At 36.8% G+C, this 13,742-nt stretch overlaps 1 protein-coding gene across 24 annotated transcripts in view; it reads right to left on the reverse strand.

Moving 5' to 3' along the window:
- MAGI1 (membrane associated guanylate kinase, WW and PDZ domain containing 1) overlaps nt 1-13,742 on the reverse strand; it is a 512,987-nt gene that overhangs the window by 147,250 nt on the left and 351,995 nt on the right. For all 24 annotated transcript variants that reach the window (XR_015741597.1, XM_087923629.1, XM_087923628.1 and 21 more), the window contains one exon: nt 101-220. Coding sequence is in view for 18 of the 24 variants with exons in the window: in XM_087923629.1 (XP_087779755.1) it covers nt 101-220 (120 nt within the window). In the remaining 6 variants the exon portion in view is untranslated. The remainder of the gene's footprint in view (nt 1-100; nt 221-13,742) is intronic.

Raw genomic sequence — 13,742 nt, forward strand, 5'->3', positions numbered from 1 at the left:
TTTCAATGGATTCCTTATAAACCCTCAGGAGTGTCACAATGTCCTCTTAAAATTTTCCAAGATGTTCTCCTTTCAACATTCAAGGTGTCTCAGAACATACCTTCATAGGTTCCTACTTCAAGAAGAGTTCCACTTTTCTCAAGTTCAAGAAACTCTTGTACGCTTAGAAAGTTATAGTCCACACCAGGCACTTCTCCTTCTCTTGGAGGACGTGTGGTGCCTAATTAAAGAAAAGAAAAAAAAAACAGATAGAACAAGGTGAATATTGATGTTACAAGAGTACTATTGGAAATAAACAAATATTACATTTTGATAATGCTGAGAGAAACAGTGGTGGCCAGGTGGAATCTTCTGTGTTAAAAGTCAGTGTAGAGAAGCCAATAGAGTTTAAAGCAGCACCTCTTTGCCCAAGTATGGATAACTATCACTATTTCATTTGCTCTGCTCCCTGCTTGTCAGAGGGGAGAGGAAAAGAGGGGAGGAGAAGGGAGGGGAGAAGAAGAGGAGAGGAGAGGAAAAGAGAGAAGAAAAGAATTTTCTCTCTAGAAATTATTTCTTAAGTTCTTTCTATTTGAGTGGTTATTTAGGGAATACCACTGGTTCTCTTACTGGAATCTTTCTGTAACGTGAGCTTATTTCCATAATATATTCACATTTTTAACTATGCCATTCTTCAAGGGATATTGTTTTGTGCATCTTCTGTTTCTATGATAGTCTAACGGTTTTTCTTAATCTACCAAGTACATGCTGAATAGCAATATTTCTCAGTTTACTTATACTTTTTCATTCCTTTCAAATACCTAGCCTACTTATACAAGGAAATATGAATTAATTTCACAAAGCTTTCCCAAATAGGATAATACTTGCATAAAATAGAGTGGGAAGGGGTAGGGAGAGCTGTTTCTCATAATCTTGATACAATCAAATAAAAATTGAACATTAAGCACTCTGAGTGATGTATATTTAACTTTCTCCGGGTAGAGGTAATTCACTGTACTTTATTCTGAGTATCTCTTCAAAACACAGTTCCTGTATCCTTGGAGACTCAATGAGGAGAAAATAAATCTATATCTTATTCATATTAGGGAAAAGATACACCCTATGAGTGAGACACCAGCTGTAATGCTTTGAATTCTATACAAATGTGATTTTAGTAGTATTTTTTTTGTTCCAAGTGCTGAGAACTAACACATCTGACCATGTCAAATGGGCTGGTTTGTATCAGCTCACTGCTCTTCCTGAGCTCTCCGCACTGACTGAGCTAAAGGTCCATTGATTTACCTTCCTTCAATTTTATTTGGGCTCCAGGCATATCTTTTTGCCAAAAGAGCCCTCAAGAAATAGGCAACTTACTACAAGGCCATGGTCTAACTTTAAGATACAAGATCAGTGACACTGTGTAACTTCTCCTTCCATGGAACTAACCAAGCTATAAACATCCATATTTTGCATTCTGAAGAGCAATGGTTGCTTCTGGCTTTGTGGCTTTAAAGCAAACGTTCCCCAACTGCAATTCAGAAACAAACTAAGGGAAACAAGAGGTAAAGGAATTCCCGCCTTCTCTTTTCTTGCAGCAAAACGACAGGCTGCTGGCTGGACACACGCCTGACAGATGGCATTTGAAAAGGATTTTATGAACCATCTGGGGTGTTTACAATGAGTCTAAACCACAGTTACCACCAACCTAGGGACATTTTCCTCCTCAATGTGGTTTAAGCAGAGAAATACAAACAGGAAAATCGAAAGCAGTACGTTTTTCTAGCATTGTTGCATTAACAGTAAGTGCCAAATTCTTAGTTGAATTCATGAGCTGAACATGCAGCAAATGGGTTGCTATCATGTCGGTAACAAATTCTGAAAAGGAACTGATTTTATGGAACCACACTCAGAAAATGTTCCTGGAGTAGAGATCCAAACATAAGTTTTCTTTTCAACATGCACAGAATAACAACCAACATAAAAGGGTTAGTTTTGTAAGAGGAGAGCTGGGTTCGTCTATGTTTTGCCAAAAAAAAAAAAAAAAAAAAAACCCAGGAAAAATCTGGTAGCATCTTTGCAGACAAACCATTTTTATTAAAAGGCATATGCTTTTATGAAGTGCAGCTCATTTAATCAGATGTTAGCATTAGAAATCACAACAATACATGAAGAATTTCTATATTTGGGGCAAAAAATGAAGCAACCAAGAAACAGTCACAAGAAATTACTGAATTCTGAATAAATTTCATGTAAGCAAATGTTGATGTGAAAATGCTGTAATGCAAATGTAAGTTTACTGAAAATCTTATCAAATGTCTGCCAATATTTGTAAACAAAGAACTTTTAAAATTTATGTGTATTATAGTATCTTCAAAAAAAACTCTTACTGTTCTAGCATCTTCAAAAAAAAGTCTTACTGTTCTATAAAATCTATTGCAAGTATGTTAGATGTGAAGAATGCCATTTATTTGGCAGAGAAATCGAACTTGCTTTCCTTGGTTTTATTTATATTGCAAAAGCCTTTAAATATGACAAGTTTCAAATCTGTCACAAAAACAGAATGACTGGTTTGAATCTCCTAGCTGTAAACTCTTTTAAAGAATCTTAAATTATATCTTAAATCAGGAAGTTAGTATGAAAAATCATGGTTCTTGTTATCTTTTTCTCCTCTTCTCCAAGGGATTTTTGGATGTGCAAGGTTTCCTCTTATACTGCTTAATAAATGTTGACACTCAGCGGATAAATTATTCCAAACTTGCTTACCATAGTCTTAGAATGACACTTCAGAACTCGCATTTGGTAACCTCAATTGATTTTCCATTAGATTCAAACATTTATCTAATACTACAGAGCAATTAAAACATATGCTAGTCTTAAAATGAATCATATGGCTTGGAAAAACCATTACAGATTCAAAACAGTCTACTTTACATTATTGTTATTCTATATCAATCCAATATTCTCTGATTTGAATCTAGCAAGGAATCCTAGCTTATTACCAATAAGAATAATGATATAATGCTTGATTGGTGGAATATTTGGTCTAGATACTTAAGGCTGTTTTTTTATGAGGTGCAAAAGACCAGGTCCACACATGAAAGTCCAATTAAACTGATTTATTACTAAAGTGTATGTACAGGCATTTGTTTCAACTAACCATCAATACCTGATCAGAGTTAGGCACCTGAGGGAATTTGGATTTAGTTTGCTTGCGCCTACATAATGATTCTAGGATGATTCCCCTTTTCATTCCACTCCCAGATTCTGACATTCCTTCTCCTACAGCAGGGGTGTCAAACTCACGTCATCGCGGCTGCATCACATGACATATTGGGACTTTAACCCCATTTGCTAAACCAGGGGTGGGCCTGGCCAGCGCATGACACACCTGTCCTGTGGGCCGGGAGTTTGACAGCCCTCTCCTACAATTTCTTGGCCTCCCCAAAACTACTGTCCATGCTTTCTTAAATATGGTAATCCCAAATTTACATTATACCATCTAGATGATCTTGCCAATTTATACTTGCATGCAATATCATGAAAGCAGTTTTGCTTTGGAACCCTCTGGCACAACCCCATATGCACATGCATTTAGCTCAGAACAAGAAAATACAGCCTGGTCTCTTGATCAAACCACAATTTAGCATTCTCCCCACTCTTCCTTCAGTCCTTATCACATTTATTTATTTAATTTATTTATTTTGTCAAGCGATTATAGGATAACAGGTATAAGTATAACATAGCTATAAATACATGAAATGGATACATATAAGAAAAATAAAAAGAAACATTGTTAAGTCATGTTTCTCAGCACTATGGTGTGAAGATGGGTGAATCTGAAGAATTTTTCCAAAAGACGCGAGTTTAAAAAACCCTGATGCCACTCTTTTTTGCAGATGTTCAGTGGCATTTGTCCTCAACCTATGCTTTCCACAACATTAAACTTTCACTCCATTAACCCCAGGAGCTTGGGCATTGACCTTGCAGGTTTAGAGAAGTACTCAAAGAAAGATAGAAAGTATCACATTGCTGATGGCTTCTGTATATTCCTTTTATTCTGTTTAAAAATAAATAAAAATAGGAAGGCATAATTCTATTCAGATGAAATATAAATGTGATTAGTTGATTGATTACATGTAATTAAGTCAGTGTTGATTATTAGCTACCATGTAGATAGATTTTTTCCAGAATGATCTGTCCTCAACCTGGTCTTTCAGGTCTTCCGACAAAGCACCAATCCATCCACCTCACCTTGTTGCTGGTCATCCTAATTTTTAATTCATCTACCCTTCCCAACATTATGGATTTCTTACGAAAGCTACAACAGGTTTCCACATAATGCACTCAAAATATGAAAGTTTGAGCCTAACCATTTGTACTTGAAGTGAAAACTCTAAACTGATGTGTTCTAGTATCTATTTATTTATTTTTTTTGGCTACCTAATAGTATTCTCGGGAGTTGGTTCTCCAACACCAACATTCAAAGCATCTATATTCTTTCTATTCTGCTTCTTCAAATCTTTTGTGTGTGTGTGTGTGTGTGTGTGTGTGAGAGAGAGAGAGAGAGGGGGGGGTGAGAGACAAGAGACAGGGAGACAGAATTTCTAGGGCAACTGGTTCACCACAAATAATAGTCTCTTTGTATGTCTCATACCCTTTCTAAATTGGAATGGCTCTCTTCCATTTGCTCCCAGCAAATGTTACGTCATGTACAAAGTGTGAGCTTAAAGTTAAGCAGTAACTGTGACCCTGTTCTATTCTTCTCAAATGAGGCCATTTTAAATGGACCCCTCTTTCCACTCTGAACTTTTGAACTAAATACTGAAGTCATATACTTGCCAACTTTAATATCTTCAGCAACTAAGGGAGCCTAGGTTACTTAAAGGTCATCTTCTGCCGATGACATCAGCTGACAAACGCAGAGGTCTGCTTCCTTCTGCCTCTGTCATCTAAATCACAGTGGACAGCCAGAGTTCTGCAGATCTGCTGAAGGCAACAAGGCAACTTGTTCCATCTTCAGAAGGGGCAACCTGGTTATTGACTAGGCAAAAAAGTATAACCATATATGACATATAATTAGCAATTTCCCAGTCAATTGTGATTAAAAAAAAAAGTCCGATAAAAATTGCACCCAGTCTTTCAACACAATCAGGGCATCTAACTTTTCTACTTCTGACGTACTGCCAAGGTACTTTACCTGGCTGAATGATTTGAGAATAAAGTGCCAAACTGAATCAGAACAGCAACTAAAATATAAGATGCTTCAAGAAAGATGTGGCTTGACTAGAAAGCAGGTGGAAAATAATACCTATTATTTTATCCTTGACCTCTAGATGGCAATTCCTATACAGGCCATCTGCAAAGCTTCATTTGAGCCGATTTCTTAACAAGAAGATACGTTTAATAAAACCTGCCATACTGAGCAAGGCAATACTGAAAATCACCCCTTGACATCCACTGGAAGGGTGGGGAGGGCAGAGAGAAAGAAAGTATGCATTGTGACTTCACAGTGTAAACTCAGCCTCTTTACATACTTGCCCCGAATATCATAATGTAAGTACAAAAGGCTGCAACTTGTGACATCGTAATATCTGTTTTGTCAATTTGTCACCCCTGTAGCTAGCTGCAGACTCCAATGCTTGAGATACTAACAGAATGAAATGGAATAACGGGTATGTTTGTGTGCATATGTGTGTGTGCGTGTGCGTGTGTGTGTGTGCGTCTGTGTATTTTTTTTTTTTGCAAGTTCTTTCCTTTCCCAGGACGGCTATATACATATGAATGCCTGCCTTTGTATTCTAAACATTTATTTCATTTAACTGCTTGCTAATGCAGCAGGCAGGAAACATTACTGGAGCAGGTTTACAACCACAGTAGCTATAGGAAGGGCCAAAGTCTCCAAATTCTCAGTCACTTCCTCCCTTTTCCTCACACACGTCCTTGGTGCAGGTGGGAAGTGGTCTCTGTGTCTGCCCCCTTCTCTCTGCAGTGTGGTGTGCTAATGAAGGGAGGGACAGCTGCTATCTGGGACAAAAGACTTTTGTTCCTTCTTGACTCCTGGCTGGGCTGCGAGTGGGGGTGGGGGGAAAGAGAAAAAGAAGAAGGGGCAACAGCTGTTGCTCTAAGCAATGTTGCTCTAAGCCATCTGAAGGAGGTATGCACCACATCCCTAGTTACTGGCAGTCTAGTTCCTTGCAAAGCCCCATGACTGAGCTTCAGTTCCCTGAAAGTGGAGCGCATTGATGGCAAAGATGGATTTTAAAGACCAATTACTCTAGCAGAATACAGCACTTGCACATCCCTGGAGAGATAGGCATGTATAGGTGAGGAGTATATACTAAAGCCTCACTTTAGCAATAAAAGCAATTAAGCTCTGGTTGCTTTTTTTGATTTTCTTGGATATGAACCAGAACTTCCTTTCGGGGAAAAAAAAGCCAGATCTCCTGCTGTCAATCCTTTGAGATGAGCCAAGTGAGGAAACAAGCACCACAAGGTCTGTAGAGATTCTTAGTCATTCAGGTCATGGTTGTCCCAAAGGTGCTTTTTCCAGGAGGCAACTGGACTTCCTTTTTTCTTTTGAAGACGTTTCGTTTCTCATCTACGAAGCTTCTTCAGCTCTGACAGGATTGTAGGGATTGGAATGGAATATAAATCCATCCATTCCCCACTATCCTATCAGTGCTGAAGAAGCTTCTTGGATGAGAAGAGAAAGGTCTTCAAAACAAAAAACAAGGAAATCCATTGGTTACAACTAATCCTCAACTTACAGCCGTTCATTTAGTGTCCGCTCAAAATTACACCGGCACTGAAAAGAGGGAGTTATATGATTGGTTCTTGTACTTACAACTGTCACATAATGAAAATCTGGCCTGGGTTTAGGGATTTATGATGGTTGCAGTGTCCCAGGATGTGATTGCTATTTGCACTCTTTCCAACCAGCTTCCAGAACAAAGACAATGGAGGAAGCCAAATTTGCTTAATAAATGTGTGCTGCACTTAAAGACCAGTGATTCGCTTAATTACCATGTCAAAAAAAAGATCATAAAAAATCAGGTGTGACTCACTTAATAATGGCCGTGCTTATCAATGGAAGTGGAAATCTATACATGAATGTTACTGTATCATTCCTGGATATAAAAGCAGAAGCTTGAAAAATAGTTTTCCTCTGTTCCTCTTGTACCAAAATGAATCAAAGCAGATTATGTTGAATCTCTTTCTCACGTTCCCTCCTTTTCCGGGGCTGATGTGTGGAAGTTGGGGAGTTGCCACTTATTTTCCATTTAGTTTCTCTTAACAATTCCCCTAAGGACTTTTGCACTGCTTTCTTAAGGTTATCTCTGTGATCCTCTGCACCTACTGATTGATACTGGGGAAAACAGCAAGCAGCTATTAATGCTTTCTTTCTTCTTTCAGCAGGACCAGGTGGACTTTGCAATCATCTCCAAGTCGATGAAGTCTATTTGAACAGGACCAATCTGGTGCAGTTTTATACCATTCCTTTCTTTTGACTGTGCTAATTCCAAGAAGTATGGCAAGGAGCCCTGATCTAGCTTTTAAAATCTTTAGATGAGCTGATCCAAGAGGTTTTACAAAAAAATGACTAAAGACTGCAATTGATTGAGAAGAGAACAGAAAAAAACAGAACAGAAGTTGGAATCGGTGGACCAGAAAATGAAAGAACCGAATAAGGAAGTGGAAAACTCTTTGATCCACCTGGAAATGGAGCAAGCCTCATTCTACCTGAGATTTCAGAATATGGAAGAGATGAAGGAAGAAGACTTAACAGCAATAATGGCTGAAATAATAGCAGAAGCTCTCCAAAGAGATCAGAGCAAAATAATTAACGAATTGGACAAAGTTTACTGAGTTTACACAAACTATGCCAGAAGATTTAGATTGCCGAAGGAGGTTCACATCCATTTTGTGCGGAAAAAAGTGAGGGATATAATCTACAAAATCACCAGAGATGAGCCTATGTCCTATAGAGGAAAAGAAGTTATTACGCTAAAGCAAATCCCGAATGTGTGAACAACGGAAAGAATATCGCTTCCTGGCTGCTCAACTTAATAAAAATAACATACTGTTTAGATAGATAACACCTGAGTGAATGTTGGTGTCATGGCAAGGGAAGAAGATTAAGATAGATGCCTTGGAAAAGGTGCAAGACTTCCACACCCAACTGGTAGGAACAGAAGAAGCGGGCAGCAGCAGAGAAGAATTGGAATTGAGCAGCCAAGAAGACCAACAATTAGAAACGAAAGAAAAAGAGCAGGAAGGAGAGGTGGAGAAAAGAGAAGAAAGACCACAAGAAGAGAACAGAGTAAGAACAAGGGCACAAACAGAGGCAAAGAACAACAGGAACTAGGTAGTAACAACAAAGAAGGAAAATAATTGGAAAATATTGTCAGTAAACGTAAATAGACTCAATTCTCCATCTAAACAAAATCAAACCTTAAAGAAATTGGTAAAACAAAAAATGGATATAGTGTGCCTCCAGGAGGTAGCTTTTAACATCTTTAGATGAGCCTCCAGACATAACTATCTGTGGTGGCAAAAGTTAATAGTTAATGTGACAAAAGAGCAAAGTCAAAATGAAACAGCATCAGTTTTGGTTCTATCCTGCCTTCATGTATTCCTGTGAATGTGATGGTTCTCTGTGAAGGAAAAGTTCTAATTTTAATTCAAGTAGAGGTCTCCTGTCCATGTTTATCATGGTTAAACGCTTCCCGTTTTCTGAGTTTGCCCACTACCTTAAAATGATAAGCCAACCACATGGCCTGATTAATCAAGATAGGCTAATCATTAGACACTATGGGCACCAAAGGTCTCTGGTACTGAACAATTAATCAGTGGAACAACTTGCCTCCAGAAGTTGTGCGTGTTCCAACACTGGACGTTTTTAGAGAGAGATTGGACTATGATTTATCTGAAATGGTATAGGATCCAGCCTGAGCAAAGGGTTGGACTAGAAGATCTCCAAGGTCTCCTCCAACTCTGTTATTCTAACAGAGTCAGGGTTGCACAGTGGTTAGAGTGCAGTACTGCAGGCTACTTCTGCTGACTGCCAGCTAACTTTCACCAGGCTCAAGGTTGACTCAGCCTTCCATCCTTCCGAGGTGGGTAAAATGAGGAACCAAATTGTTTGGGGGCAATATGCTGACTCTGTAAACCGCTTAGAGAGGGCTGTAAAGCACTGTGAAGCAGTATATAAGTCTAAATGCTATTGCTATTGCTATTGCTATAAGTGTGTCCTATAAAACCAGCCATGATTTGGAAACCATGCTTTATGGCTTAGCATGTTGTATGTACCTGGCTTGCATTTTATTCATCCAGCCATGGTTAAAGTTATCATGCTTTAGCACAAAATCATAATGTAATGGCTTTAAAAAAAAGTTCCATTCAATAGAGATTTGAAAGTAGAAAGTTTGCTAATATCTGACAAACTAAATGAAAAATGACTGTTCATGGGACTTAACTCTAGTTGATAGTGAAATAAGATGTTGGCTTTTTGTCACAACAATAGGCATGTCAGATTCATTATCCATTTTTTCCCTCAGTCTAGCTGCAATAGGGTTGCTGCAAAGTGTTCCCTTGAGAGCTCTAAAGAAATTTATTTCGCATGAGATGTGGGCTTCTATTTTCTAATCTTTATATAATCGATGTGTTCAAAGGAAAACAGTAAAGATTTAATCTCTTCATATGGTCCTATTGCTACCTGCTGCAAACCAGCATTTATTTATTTATTTATTAGTTTATTTATTTATTTTTATTTGTCAATTGCTTACAAGATAATAGGTATAAGTAAAAACATAGTTATGAATACATGGATACACATAAGAAAAATAAAATATATAAAAGAAACAATAGGACAGGGATGGTAGGTACATTGGTGCATTTAGGCATGCCCCTTACAGACCTCTTAGGAAAGGGGTGAGGTCAATAGTAGACAGTCTAAGGTTAAAGTTTTTGGGGTTTGGGGAAGAAACCACAGAGTCAGGTAGAGTATTCCAGACACTGACCACTCTGTTGCTGAAGTTGTATTTGCTGCAATCAAGTTTGGTGCGATTAACCTTGAGTTTATATCTATTGTGTGCTCTTGTGTTGTTATGGTTGAAGCTGAAGTATTCATTGACAGGTAGGACACTGCAATGTATGATTTTATATACCATACTTAGATCAGACCAGGTTTTCTAGGTCTAGAATTTCAAGTCTGGTGGCATAAGGTATTCTGCAATGAGTAGAGGAGTGGAGAACTCTTCTTGTGAAATATTTCTGGACTTTCTCAACTGTGTTAACATCAGATACGTAATGTGGGTTCCAGACTGATGAGCTGTATTCAAGTATCGGTCTAGCAAATGTTTTGTATGCTCTAGTTATTAGTGTAATATTATCAGTGAAAAAGCTACGTAAGATTAGGTTAACAACTCTTTTTTTTTAAACAAATTTTATTAATTTTCAAAGACAATACACAAACAAACAAAACATAAAACATAAAACATCTTTTTGAAAGCTGCTTATTAAGTTTTAACAAAACAAATAAAACATCTTGAGTACAGCATAGTTCCAGGTTATCACATTTCCATACAGACACAATTTCATATGCGTATTCATCTTATGTATTCAACTTCATATCTTTTTACTCTTTTTCCAACTTCTCACTATTTCTCCCTTTACTTCTCTTAATTTTCTTTTATGGTTATCTCATTTTCTTCTTATTCAATTATATTTCTTTTACCTAGATTTCTATATCTTTTTATTCATTGTACTTATACTTTCGTCTGTCTTATTTACAATTTCATATGTTCTCTTCCAACATTCTTCCAAAATTTTATTAATTTTCAATAAACAAACATAGACAAACAAAACACAAAACATAAAAACATAAAACTTCTTTTTGGAAAGCGGCTTAGCCCCGGGTTACATCTTTTTGTACAGACATAAATCAAATTCAGGCTCACCTTATATACCATTCCATATCTTATTTAGCATTCTATATTTTCTATATGTCTTCTCCCCTCTTTTCACTCTCTTAATTCTATGTTATTTATTTCATCTCAATTTAAATCATTATACTTGTATCTTTAGTCCGTTCTTTTTCAATTATCTATTTATCTTTTCTCTTTAATACAAAGTTTCTCTTGTAATCACTGGTTGAAGTGTGACACCTTTCTATCTTTCCCCTAAATTTAACACTTAAAATAATATATAATTTCCATTCTGATTGTGCTTAGTACATTCTATGTACTACATTTTAAAATAAGAAAATAATAAGTTTATAATATAGTTAAAACAATATTCCATAGCAAATTAAACTCTATCATTAAATCTTAAGACATTTTACACATTCCCTTTAATATTTTATTAACTCATATAATATTCCAATTTTCTAACTCTATACTACAATACAACCTTATGTACTTTTGCAGAATCTCTTTTTTAATTGTATTTTACCCTTTATCTCTGAAAAAAACCTGTTTTTTAACATCTTGTTTCAAGCCTTTATAGCTTCTCTTCCCTTTTTCCCTTCCTTTGTTGTCAAATCTAGCCTTTTTACCCCCCCATCTCTTAATCTCCGCCCTCTTAGTCTCCCCTCTCTGTTGTATTCCTCTTTTCTGTTGCTTTCTGACATTGTATCGATTTTTCACCTTATTTTTCTCTTTCCCCTCTTTCCCTTTTCTTCCTCAACTAAAATTATTTCTTCATCAAAGATGGCTTCTTCTTCATCATCCCAGCCTTCCTGTTGTTGTAATTCCTGGTAGGTAGAAATCACCATTTCTAAGAAGTGAAAAACAGATCCAGAAGAGCCCCTGCCTTCTTGTTCCTCTTCTTTTAGCTTTTTGAATTCTATTTTCAATTCTTCAACCGACAATGCCATTGTAAGATTTTTTTAAAAAACAACCCAAATGTTTTTAGTTTTTTCAAAAAATAGTTTCCAAAAGTCCCAAAGTCACCAAGCAATCCAAATCAACAGAAACTGTTAGCACTTTCTTCTTTTTATACTTTCTCTTCCTGGGGTAGGATTCAGTTACAAAGTTACAAAATGTATTTTTTAGAAGTCTTATTGCAGTTTACCTCTGATCTTATAAGCTCCAAGCAGTCTCCTCCAGCAAAGTTTTAATATAAATTCTTTACCTCTCCCTTCCCACTTATAGCAAAAAGATTTTAATTTTTAATTCCAATGTTCAGGATTAGGTTAACAACTCCTTTTGGGCTATGTAGTTACAGTGGGCTCTAGCACTTAGGTCATTTGAGATGAGTACTCCAAGATCCTTGACAGAGTTTGGATCACCAACAAGGTCTTGACTATTCAGCCTGTATTTTATTTTCTGATTTTTTTTTTGCCAATATGTAGGACAGAGCATTTATTTGTTGAGATTTGAAGTTGCCATTTGTTTGACCATTCTCCTGGTAAGGAAGAAAGGTTAAAGCAATCTCTGTTTGTCAAATGTGGAGTTTCTGTTAGCATTCATATTTTAGTATACTGTATTTTAGTCTTAGTTTATTTTTAGTTGTGTTTGAAGCCAAGAGTGTTGACATATTTGCTATATACTATTAACTATAGTTACACTGGTTAGAAATCTAACCAGTGACACATATCTATTTTTTGTAAGTTTGCAGTCTGCATGTCCTTTGCAACCGTAGATTGAACAACTGGATTTTATAAATGTGATACCTTTTTGTTGTCCTTCAGTGGTAGTTATTAGTTGAAATAAAAGTGATTAAATATTACAATAAAAGTGATTAAATATTACAATATCTGGCTACCCTTACTTGATAAGGCGTACTTCTAAATAAGTATCTCTAGAATTGCATTCTTCTAGCTATAGAAGTTATATACACTATTATGCTTTAATTCATTTTTTTATCAGTCCTTCCCCCCCTCAGTCATGAAATAAATACACACACACACACACACACACACACACACACGTATTGAACACAGATGCAGAGTATATTTTTTCTGAACTGGTATTAGTAGTGATATGACATGTGGCTTCAGTATGAAAATATGTTGAAACACCCTTGGTGGTCCCTGGATAATATTTATTAATATTCTGTCTTTAAAGTTATTAAAAGTTGGTTTAATAAAATTTAGCAGCCAGGGGTATGGAAAATGAGTGTAAATGATAGACTCAAGAGGGCACTGAAAATCTGGTTCTCAAACTAACCATGATATTTTAGAAGTATAGGTAATCCTCAACTTAAGATGGTTGCTTAGCAACTGTTCAAAGTTATCACATATCTCCCTGGAGGTACTTATGAACCAGATTCAAAGTTATGACCCCCTCCCACGTGGTCACATGGCCACATTTATGGCTATCTGCAGCATCTTTCCAGTTCTTGGGTATAAGAATTTGAGATAAAACTATAGGGAAGAAAACAGATTTCTAGAAAGGTCATGCAGAAAGAAAAGGAAGGGAAGAAGTTCTGGATTGCAAGACATCCAAGTAACAATAGCAATAGCACTTAGACTTATATACCGTGTCGTGCTGCTTTACATCCCTCTCTAAGCTGTTTATAGAATCAGCATATTGCCCTCAACAATCTAAGTCCTCATTTTACTGACCTTGGAAGGCTGAGTCACTCTTGAAGCTGGTCTGGAATCGAACTTCTGGCTGTAGTCAGTGTTAGCTAGCGGTACTGCATTCTAACCACTGCACCACCATGGCTCAACAAGGTGCCATCTGCTCTCAAAATGGAGAATGGAGCCTCCAATCTTACCCTTTGTTTCCTAGGAATAAATCTCTGGTATATGATGAAGG

The sequence above is a fragment of the Pseudonaja textilis genome, chromosome 2 (genome assembly GCF_049901715.1).
Source record: "Pseudonaja textilis isolate UNSWEBS1 chromosome 2, rPseTex1.2, whole genome shotgun sequence".
In the NCBI taxonomy this organism is placed as follows: domain Eukaryota; kingdom Metazoa; phylum Chordata; class Lepidosauria; order Squamata; family Elapidae; genus Pseudonaja; species Pseudonaja textilis.